At 45.2% G+C, this 12,136-nt stretch overlaps 1 protein-coding gene across 1 annotated transcript in view; it reads left to right on the top strand.

Moving 5' to 3' along the window:
- The first annotated feature begins 3,012 nt into the window (after positions 1-3,012).
- onecut2 (one cut homeobox 2) overlaps positions 3,013-12,136 on the top strand; it is a 17,514-nt gene continuing 8,390 nt past the window's right edge. Inside the window, exon 1 of the mRNA XM_029169901.3 lies at positions 3,013-4,565. Within this exon, the coding sequence (XP_029025734.1) occupies positions 3,338-4,565 (1,228 nt within the window). The 5' untranslated portion in view covers positions 3,013-3,337. The remainder of the gene's footprint in view (positions 4,566-12,136) is intronic.

Genomic DNA, 12,136 nt, shown 5'->3' with positions numbered 1-12,136 from the left:
GGAAAAAATAATCCACATAACCTTATTTAAATACACTTGTTGTTAGGGTTGTCTTTTTGATTATGTTTTTTTTTAATAATTAATAACAACAACTGTGTCCTGCTAATAATGATTATATGTGTTTGAGTTAACACAGAAAATATAGTTCAATTAAAGCCCAACAATAATATTAGCATAACACAAACATTGTCCAACTGTGATGTGATTATCAAAGGTCAATTTAATGTAGAATTATTGGTTTAACAGTAAACTATTATTACACAATATTGTAATCAAAGAGTAAATATGCAGTCATAAATTATTCTTCCACATCTATGTGTGTGTGTGTGTGTGTGTGTGTGTGTGTGTGTGTGTGTGTGTGTGTGTGTGTGTGTGTGTGTGTGTGTGTGTGTGTGTATAGCTGCTCAGTGATGTTGGTGTGCGTTAATGTGCTCAGGCTCGTTTGTGGCTCCGGTTGATACTGGACTGTAGGAACTGGGCTTCAGACACTGGGGAGCTGCCAGTTGTGACATAAATCTTCTCCTTTGGGTGACACCTGTCAGTGGTAACGTCAGCACTTTGTCTACACCACGGTATTGACTTCATACTCCATCACCTCCTGCTCTGTCTCCTCGTCCTCCCTAGTCCTCCCCCTCCAGATGCTCCTTTCAGGCTCCTGAACGTTACCCACCCACCCCTCTCTCCTGCAGCGCCCTTAGATCCTCCATTTTCTACGTTCCTGTTCTTCGTCTCCCATCCGCTTTTGCTTCTTTTCCTCTGTGACTTCCTCGCCTTGTCTATTATTTCTTCCATTCCTTACGTCTGAGCGAAAGCAGCTGAAAGTTTTAAGAAGAGACAGACAAACAGACGGACAGACAGGTTGTCCCTCCACAGACCCCCTGCCTGTCTTCCTGACAGCTGATCAAAAAGAGAATTGGGTCAAGCTTCTGTTCTTCTATCCTTAATTACACAACAGTTTTTAAACAAAGCAACATCTGCCCAGTTCACCGTCCTCCTTCTTTTCTTCACATCCTCCACTATCTTTTCTTTCTTATCTCTCCAGTCTCATGATTAATGCACAAAGGATCTGGTCACACCTTGTATGATGCTTCAGTGATGTGTAGCTACAGTACAACGTTTGTAACACAAATGTTTTTTTCATGCAAAATATGGCAGACGTTGAATGTTGAATAGTGACCTCTGTAGAGTTATTTCCTTTGGAAGGTTTTTCAGTAAGGCTCATCTCACTAAACTATTACTTATTAACTGGTCGGTTCATCGTTCTGACCAAACACATTTGTGCACATATGTCAACACTAAAAAGTCATTCTAAAAGTTACTTTAATTGCATAATATGCACTGTAGGCTTGTGTATATTTGGAACACAGTAACATACTTTATTTAGTAAAATTAAGTGATTGAATAAGTTCAGTTTTTTCAATCATGCTAGAAAAAGAGGCGTCAACCACTTGCAATAAAGAAAAAGAAAAAAACAAAGCAAACTATGTTTGATGAAAAAATTTAACCTTTCTATTCATTAAGGCATATGTAATTATTTAAAATCAAATTAGTAGATAAACAGTAAATGAAGAGAGTCTTTCCATAACATTACATTTAACCATGTTGTCACTGTTATAGTTGTTTGCGTACAGAATAGTCATTCATTGACTTGTGTCTGATTGTTTTTCTACTTGTATTATTTGTGGTATTTTACAGTGATGGATGAGGGAGAAAGGCAGACGGTGATATTTGGCACTTTGTCCTTGGAAGTGTAATGAATTGTAAAGCGAACAGGCTACAGGCCATAATGCTCTTTCAGTGCAGCTCCCACACTCATCAGTCCACCCAGAGTCTGTCGATAACGCCCCAACACATCGTCCACATCAATCAGCACTCAGCACAGTTACACAGCTGTGAACATCTGGCCAAATGTAAAACACAACACTCGTTTTTTACAGGATTGTTCATCAGATTTTGTGCCATCACGTTATGAGGCAGATCGCAGCATGGCAAACCTTCATGTCATGTGTCTTGGCATGACGTCATGTTTTATCACGCCATACTGTCAATAACATTTATTTGATCATTTTGTGAACGTTATGTTTTGTAGAAGAAACTGCTTTGTTTGAGGCCGGTTCTGACTTAATCATGTTGTTTGCTGTCGTCTAACTTTATCTGAACCATCAGATAAGCAGTGATGAGATAAGAGCTGAGATCAGATCAGATTCAAATTGTCCCTGCAGGCAATTTTTATCTTACAGTAGCAAGGAAGAAAAAGTAGCATCCTCAGTTTACTGGAGATGGATTCACAGAATAAATCAGCATAGATATAAATATTTATATGTGGATAAAAAAGGACTTACTTTTAATAATTTAAATTTAGTGGCTGTTCTGGAAATTGTAATCATGGTACATTGTTTTGGTTAACAGATGTAAGTTTTCACAAGCACTTCTATATTTTTAAATTGTGTATATGTATATTAGTGAACATCTGTGTTAGTGTTTTATTTACATCAGTCAGTTTTGATTTAAAATATCCAAGAACCACATGCACTGTATGTGGAAGCATTCATCAGAATATCCCAGTCCAAGTAAAGGTAATAAACATGGTGGTATATGGTGATATTCATATATTGTGTAGGTTTTAGGATGGTAACACAAAATGTTAAACAATAAAGAGATTTGCATGTTATTGTATGTATAAACCAATAGCCTAAGAAATGGAATAAATTTGATAAACGCAAAAATGAAGGCCTCAGAACAGAGTGAAATTTAGACATTACTGAACTCATGAGTCCCCAAAGTAATATTTAATGAAGAGGTCTTTGCAGAAAAGCTTCGTTTCGCTCGGCTCCCACTCAGGCAGCTCGTTCCATCCGTCAAAGGCGCTGATTGAACAGCTCCCCGCGGCGCCGCGCCCTCCGCACCGTCGCTCCTTCCTCCGATTGGCCCCTCGCGTCTTCAATCACGCCGGCCGCGCCCCTCCGGCGGGGCGCGCGCCTTCCCCCTCCTCCGCCCTCAGCACGTTGGGTTGAGCGGCACGGCTAGGGGACCGCGGACAGCTCCCGCGTGAGGAGCAGAGTAACGCAGGAGGAGGAGAAGGCTTGATGTGGGGGTGGCTCTGCGCAGGCCCGCACGGTCCCGATCAAAACACGGTTTATGCGCGGATCCCGGGGACAGCACACAAAGGCACCGAGCCGGAGAGGCCGCTGGGGGACGAGGACACGCGCGAGGCAGCGAGGCGACACGGGGAATACGGCTACTGACCCATCCCGGCGCATCAGGGAGACGCAGCGGGAGCGAGGAGGAGAAGAAGGAGAGACGATTCCGCTCGACCTGATGGACTGAGGACAGATGAATGAAGACTGCCTACACTAACGCCTATCGATGCCTGGCCAAGGACCTGGACGCTTACGCCATGAACACGGACATGACAATGGACGGCATCGGCAGCCTGCACGGCGGGGTGGCGGTGAGCTCCGTGGCCCCTGATGCGGAGCTGATGAGCGGCCACAGCCCGCACCACGGCCGCGGGGGCTCCGCCGTGGCGGGGGGACACGGAGCGGCGGCGGCGGCGGCGGCGGCGGCGGCGTCCACCCTGCGGATCCACCAGGACCTGGCTGCCGCCGCCGCGTCGTCGCGCTCGGCCATGGTGTCCGGCATGGCCACGATACTGGACGGCAGCGGGGAGTACCGGCCGGAGCTGTCGCTGCCGCTGCACCACGCCATGAGCGTGCCGTGCGACACGTCCTCTCCCGGGATGGGGATGAGCGGCACCTACACCACCCTGACCCCGCTGCAGCCGCTGCCGCCCATCTCCACCGTGTCGGACAAGTTTCACCATCACCACCATCACCACCACCACCAGCGGCTCTCCGGGAACGTGAGCGGGAGCTTCACCCTGATGCGGGACGAGCGGGGGCTTCCGGGCATGAATAACATCTACAGCCCCTATCACAAAGATCACATGTCCGGGATGGGTCAGAGCCTCTCCCCGGTCCTGGGCAACGGCCTGGGCTCCATACACAACACCCAGCAGGGTCTCCACAATTACGGCACGACGGCGCACGGAGGTCACGACAAGATGCTGAACTTCGAAGCGCACCACACCGCCTCCATGCTGGCCAGAGGGGACCACCACCAGCACCGGGGCCTCGGCGGTCCGGCCACCGGGATGATGCCGCACCTCAACGGCATGCACCACCCGGGACACCCGGCCGCCTCCGCCGCGGGTCACCACCCCCACCCCCACCTCCAGTCTCCCACCCACGGGCCCGTGCTGGCCTCCACCCGGGAAAGACCGCCCTCCTCCTCGGGGACGCAGGGGGGGAACGGTCCGGGGCAGCTGGAGGAAATCAACACCAAAGAGGTTGCGCAGAGGATCACGGCGGAGCTGAAGAGGTACAGCATCCCGCAGGCCATCTTTGCCCAGAGGGTGCTGTGCCGCTCCCAGGGGACCCTGTCAGACCTGCTGAGGAACCCCAAACCCTGGAGTAAACTAAAATCAGGCCGGGAGACCTTCAGGAGGATGTGGAAGTGGCTGCAGGAGCCCGAGTTCCAGCGGATGTCGGCCCTCAGACTGGCAGGTAGGAGCCGACTAATCACAGCCCGGGGCACCGGGGGTTTCATGCTGTTTTGTCTCGTGAGCCAGGCAAAAAAAATCATTTCAATAAGTCCAGTATAATGTAAAACAAAAAATGAGTTCACCACCGACGCGTTTGACTTCCCATGTGTTGACGGCGGTGTTTTGGCTGCAGCACCGGACTCCAATGTAGATAAATAAAATGTATTTAGAAGCGCTGGTATTATGATTACCATTATTGATCAATAACAAAAGGGGATCGATGGGAATGACAAGGTCATGGGATTTCCCTCCAACAGCTCCCCTGCCTCTCTGCGCGCTGGGCGCTCACAGTTGAGTCTCGTGCTGGAAACCGCAGACTTTTACTAAACAGCTGTTTTGTTTTGAGGCAAAGTAAGAGCACGCGGGCAGCGCTCAGAGGTGAGATGAGCAATTTAATAACAATAGCGTTAGGGAAAAATGGGAAAATAAATAGAAACATTAGAAAATCGGTTAAAGTGAAAACAAATGTGTTTTAGAATGTATCTAAGAATAAAGCGGTGATTTATTGGGTGAGTATCCGCTGGTGTCATCGATGATGTTATTGCTGGCATTAGTGTGGTGGCACAGTGACAGAGTCGGAGGTGTGAGGGTTCAGCTTTGGAGGAGCTTGAAGTGATCGCAGACAGTGACACTAGCACAAAGGTCTGTGGAATCCGTGGGTCCGGTGCCCCCTCTAGTGAGGAACCTGCTCCGCGTCCCAGAGAGCCTCCATTGTCTGCAGGTGAACGGCAGCGGCCGCAGCCAAACGGAGGCTATGCTGCGATCACGCTGGCTGCGATTGGTTTGTGCTGAGTCTATTTTGAGGTGTTTTTCATTTGGGAAGCTGTCATTTTAGGAAAATCCAATTAGAATGGCCAAATTTGTAAAAAAGGTAAAGGCCAAATGGTCAAAAAACAAGTTAACATTGCGATAAAAGAGGTGGAGGCTGGAGGCAGTAGGTGGGGGTCATCATCGGCCTCTATTGACAGCGCGATTCCAGCACTCTAACATTTGATTGGGGTTTTAAAACGTGTCCTCAGTTCAGGCTGGTCAGGCTCAACTGGGATTTTACTGAAGCCACAATTTATTAGTAAAGCTGCTAAAGAAAAAAAACGAGAAATTATGAGTGGTACATTGAGAATTTATTTTTTTTGTTAAATTTCAAGTGTTAAATTCAGCTCAATATTTCTGATGTTTGATGGAGCGTAGAAATCTATTGATATTACAAATCACATGAAATCCTTTAAAAATTATTGGCACATATTTGAAAATATATACAAAAATGTATTTACACTCCATGGTGTAGCAGGCAGCCTGGCCTTTCATTATACAGTGTCATATTCCACTGTGCTATTTTCACACACTTTGTACACTTTGTGTAATTATATAATTGTTACATATATTTAACACATTTGTGTTAAAAATGTACACTAAATAACATAGCTAAAATCAAACTAAGAAAAGCATTAATAAAAGGGGCACAGCTGTGAAATTCACAGTTGTGTCATGCAAACAGCTAATTAGTTATTCTAAACTATAGATAATAATTATATTGTAATTATACAAATGACTTGATCGAAAAGTATAAATCAGTTTTGATGTCTAAAATATGTTAATCAAGTTTTTTTCACCACTGAAAATGGACATATAGTTACTCTGCGAACTATGACAATGTTTAAATTTAGTTTCTTTTATTGGTCATTTTTGACACTAACACAGTAACACTGATACACCAGCGTATTTATTCCTATAAGCATAACATTATATACACCAAACAGTTTCAATGCTGTGTTTGTGGGGGTGATTTAAGTTGTAAACACATGATTTAAATACGTCCCAGGGTTCTTGGCTCCTGTGTTTCGTGGCGATGACTGTGTGTAACATGTGTTCAGTGTTCTTTGTTCTGAGATTTATTATGGGTGTATCTGAAATGAGGCAGAGGAGGAATGATTGATGGCAGAAATGCTATTTGCTTCAAAGTGGCTGAAGGGATTTTGCTGAATACAAATTTAAAGACTGATCAGAGGGTTGTGTTACCGTTTGTGTGCCGACGTGTGACGTGTGAGCTGCTTCTCAGACTGATTGGTTTGTATTTGAGCAGCTTAGACTGAATTGGGCGCTTTGGTCCATGCTCAGATCTTCATATTTAGAATTTGTGCACATTCCTGTGCGGAGGAGGTTATCTTTGCCTCACTGTTATCTAATTATTGGTTCTTTGATTTTTGGGGTCGATATTCGATGATACAGGTTAATAGGAAACGACACTAGTGACGATGGATGGAGGGTGGAGCTGGAGGAGAGCGGGGGAGCGTCCATGTGATCCGCTCTCCCCTGTGTGTAGTGAAATGTCAGCGTTCAGACACTGAACAGCCTCCTGCCGTACTGTGAGCTTCCCTCTGATGGCAGAGCTGTCGCCGGGTCTGCGTGTGAGATTCTGGTTCTCGTTTACGCGGATCAAACCTGAAAATTATCATTTCAACTGGACATTGCTGGCCATTTAGTTACACCAGGGGCGGAACGACGCCACCCTTTGCCGTGGAACGCGTTCTTTATGACATTTATGCCTGTTCTGGGAAAATAGAGTTAAGATAAGATAAACTATGAACATATTATTTACTGCAAACAAACAGGCAACTGGGGCAACATTCAATTGGTCAAAAAAAGCTTTTTTAACCATTTGTTTACCAGCTGTTAGTTATATTTACTCTATCAAAGCCAGGCATCATGTTATGCTGAATTAACTAATTGTTAGTATATAACCAAATTGTTCTGTATTGTTTTATACAGACATATTATACAATATTAGTATTAGTATTATTGTATTTCACTCTTTATTATTTACATAAAATTAAGGCTTTGTTGTATCTTTTGAATATTATAATTTTGTGATGTGGTTATTGGCTTCCAGTTGCAGTGTGGAGCTTTAATAACTGCGACAAACTACTGGTGCTTTACATGTACGTTATCATATTTTCTGCGTTGCATGGGAATTTCAGTCGCTCATCTTCCACCGCCTCGTCCTCATCAGGGTCTCGAGCTCTCAGCTGCCAATGGGTCGACTTGTTTACATGAGGTTCCAGAGGGTAAACACAGCATTTACCAATGTGAGACTATGTGAGCTTTGCTTTTTTAGCCGTTTTCAGTGTTTTGTTTTTTATATTTTCATGAAACAAATTGAATTTAATTTAAGGTATAACATAACGCCCCGTCCATTGTGACGTCAAACGACCACAGAAACAGCAGGAGCTTCAATTTCTAGAATAACAATGCTACAAGCAACCGATAGAGATGAGGTCAAAGGTCAGATCCACAACACCGAGACAATAGAAGGAGCAAATATTCCCCTGACCCTGATATGGTCAGAGATGAGGGACAGAGCAGCTCCACGAAGAGGGGAGAAAGGAAGGAGAGAAGTGAAGACAAGGTTATTTGGAGGTTTTTGATCCTGCTGAGTTGGTTGTTATGTTACACACTTGATGTTCCCTCTGCTCAGTGTCCCAAAAGTTTTTAAGTTCAATGAGGATAAAAATGTATGAAAATGCTGCACAACCTGTGCCCTGGGGACTTTTATAACCGGGGTTTTGTGTTTTTTAATCTTTGGAGGTTCAGAACCTGAGCACTGATTCTGAGTTTGCAGTGATTCAACCAGCCACGTTTATGAAACAACCACAAATCACATTCAGTGTAATGACGACGAGCGGGAGGTCATCTGAGCTCGGGCTCCAGACTGAGCTTTGGGTTTCAGGTCTACAAATTCCTGGAACAAGCCAGAGAGTAGACGTCTTAGGAGTCTGGTTCCAACATCTACTGTATCAGCTCAATGTGAAACTCAAAGGGACCAACCAGGTTCCTAAATAATGATCATGATTTACCTTCCTGTGAAACAATAACTGTAGCCAGTATTTATGGAGGTAACATTGGGTCAATCAATCCTATTAGCATCCTGTGGTACAATAAATGAACAACAAGTCTTCCAGGATGCGTCTAAGGATCTTTCTGAAGCATCTTTTTTCCTCCTTTCGGTCTTTCTTTCTCTCGCTCCCTTTTGGGGGGAGGTATTATGTGATCGTCGGGGGAATTGAACACAAGAGCAGAGGCAGCAGCGGCCCAATGAATTATTGATGGGAATCTCGGCGTGACCCGCCTCAGCCTGCTCACTTCACTTCTTCTTCACCTCGCAATCGGGTTAACCAGGCAAAATGGAGGGAGGGTGGGAGAGGGAGAGAGAGAGAGAGGAGGAGGACTCCATTGTTTGGTTGGAGGACACTGCCTCCAGTGAATTATGGATGAAAAGAAAGCGATGCTCGACTCAGCGATAGAAGAGAGCAACTCGCCAAAAGCTGAGTACAAATACCAACAATCGCATTGAACTTACCACTCAGACACGCTGCTTAAAGGAGACTCATTCGTTCTGCGTAGCTGCTCAGTTACCATCAGCTCATCATTTCCTAAAGACATTTAACATTTTAATCCTATTGAAAAATCCGTCACGTCACAATCCTACCTCTAACACAGAGTATCACTGGAATCCATAAGTGTCCACTTAGAGTCAAATTGTGCTGAAATTCTGAATGACTGCACCTAAATATTTTCCACTTTACACATCCTGCTGCATGCAGACATTCAGTGCATTATTAATGAGCAGGACTCTGCCTTATGGCACAGATTACCAGCAGTTAACAGCAGTGTGTGTGGTGTGTGTCTGTGTGTGTGTGTGTTTGTTCCTACAGGTCCAGACTGTGGGAACACAGTTTACGTCTGTTTTCAGGGTTTATGTTCTACTCTCCTGCATATTCACAGGCTGCTATCGATCTGTAATAATGGATTTCAGGCTGCTGAGAGCAGACTTTTGATGTTTGTTTGCGTGTCAGCGTGAGAACATTTGACAGAACCTGTTATCGCCGTCCTGGAGGCTGGAAGCTGAGACATGACAGTAGCTGTGGAGCTCCACGGGAAGCTGAGCTCTAACAGACGGACTCGGGTCACGGGAGTGTGGCGTCTTTGTCGCGGGATGTTGTTTTGGCGACGCACACTGCGGAACGGCTCCGCCGCGTGGCGTTCGCGGACGCTCCGGAGCAGCGTGAGGCTGCTAACGACGGCAGCAGTGTCGCTGTGCAAACACAAAGCGAGCGGCGACAAAGGGCTGATTTACTGGATATTGTGTCGAATTTAGAGGCGTCATAGAGAAATGTGCCGCTTGAAAATCCACCGTGGGAAAACTAGAATGTCCCTGGAACCCTGAATGCATCTCCAAATGATATCAATAATAATTTAGTGTTAAAACGCACATGAAATTCTATGTTTCCACAAAAAGGAGGGTATTTGTGACCTAAAACCTGAACGTACATCACACCTGCATGACAAACACACATCCAGCAGCCTCTCATCAACATTAGCCGTGTGTTCAGAGTCTCCACAACCTTCTCTGTAGCCCCCAATAAGAATATCACATGACCCGGGTAGTGATTTTTTGTTAAGATTGTCCACACCAATTTTGGCACCGGTGCCGCTGGAGCGGTGGAAGGGTTTTCGGGTCGACTGAGTGGCTTGGGTTCAGAGGAGAAAATGGTCCTGTCGCTGCTGTATTGCAGCGGTCAAATCAAACGTGACACCTGGACTCGGAGCTCGTTGAGGCAGAGCGCTGGGAGAACACGCTCGCACAATCAGAGGCGCACACGCACGTAATTACGGGCTGCAGCCGAGAGGACAGGAAGCAAATGCATGCTCATAGGCTCATATCAGGCCCGGGATGACTTCTAAAAACGCATTCTGGTCCAGTTTGTGTTCAAGCTTGGGTCCAATTAGTTTTGAGTCCTTCAGAAGTGTCATGGACGTCGAAGGCAGGTGGACGAGGAAAGTCTGGATTTGAGTCTGGTTTGAATCGGGGACGTTTTAGTGACGCAGTAAACTGATCCTCATAACTTTTCTTTTTTTTATTTGCTTCCTGTGGATTTTACGTCTTTGTCTACTGGGGTTTCTTCTCTTGCTCATTTTCCACAATCCCCCCTTTGTCTCCGTCCTCCTGCTGTCTGTGGCTCCCTCCAGGTTAATTAGTAGTGGTGTCACAGTGCGGCTGAAATAACTCTGTCCGCCGGCATAATGAACAATGTCGGGGGACTGGACGCATCAGGACACAGGCAGCGGTGAAGTAAAGGGAGGAATCGCTCAGAAAGAAAGAAAGGATTACAAATCTTTATATCTATAGGTATGTGTGCGTGTCATATTCAGAAGGGATGGAATAAATACTCTGCGAAGGATCATGACATTTTATTTTGGTAACAGTGGCCTTATGCAAATGTGCTGGTGTGTGTCTATAACCAATCAATACTGTGACGATCAGATAACTGAGGCCAAACACAAACAAGGAAGCAGACTCACATTCAGCTTGTTGTCCTTCCTGATCATGTTGTTGTTTTCCTGTCGATGGGATTGTCTCTCTGCGTGTGTGTGTATGTGTGTGTGTGTGTGTGTGTGAGCGGCAGTTTTGGGCTTGGACGACGTGGATCGATGGCTGTAATCCCGAGCAGATTAAAAGAGCATTAATACTGGCAACGATAACGTAAACGGTGCGGACCCAGATCTCCATTGATCCGCAGGAACCCGATCCAGACCAGTTCCTGGAAGAGACGGAGGAGGGAGGTGAAGACAGCGAGGGGCGAGAGAGCTGACAGTAGACGACAGAGAGGGAGCGATGCAAACTGCAGCTGCTTTGCTCATCAGACACTGTAACAGTAACAAGATAATGTCACATGCAAATAATGAACTCCACGTCGTGACATAGTAGTGACAAATACCAGCATCCAAACGTCACATGTTGCTTCAAGGCTTTGGTTTAAGTCTTTGGTGATTTTTAGTCCAAGGGAAAGACAGAAGCTTTCAACTGGGTTTTCTCTGTGTAGTGTTAGAATGTGATGATTATACACAAAGTGAAACAGTAAATGTTATTTGTAGATGCCGTTTGATACTTGATGACATCATGGCTCATGGAGCTGATTGGTCACCGTAGAATTAGCCCAATTTATGATTTCGATCAAGTTAACCGCTGTATTTGCTTCATTTATTTTTGTTTGGGCTATTAAAGTAAAACTCAAACCCACATTATCCTGGAAAATTCAACAATTTTTAATATAGTTCTGTGTGCACATGTCCTGCAGGTTTGGTGGTAAAAGCATTAAAGCAGCCGGTTTGATGTGTATCACACAGATGGGTTTGAAGGGAATCCGTTTCTATTTGATTGGGCCACATAACTTGATTCATTAAGGTGAATCTGTCTGTTATTGGATTATGTTTCATATTGGATGGATGAGATCCAATTGTAGATATTACAGCCTTTAATGGAAACAGGTTTAGCTGGAGCGAGCAGGCAGGAACACTTCAAAGAAAAAGCTGAGGGAAAAGACAATAAAGGTTGAAATGGGAAAACAAAAAACAAAACAATTTAATATTTTGGGCGGTTCGTTTGTGTTTTTATCTCCGAGCTGCTTTTCATCTGTCAGACCTGAAACCTGATCAGCTTGTATCGTTTGCTGCTGATCGTTTAGAGACAAACGGCCG

Source organism: Betta splendens, chromosome 12, assembly GCF_900634795.4.
Source record: "Betta splendens chromosome 12, fBetSpl5.4, whole genome shotgun sequence".
In the NCBI taxonomy this organism is placed as follows: domain Eukaryota; kingdom Metazoa; phylum Chordata; class Actinopteri; order Anabantiformes; family Osphronemidae; genus Betta; species Betta splendens.
Note: the sequence above shows the minus strand (reverse complement) of the source record. Positions and strands in the feature narration are given on the sequence as shown.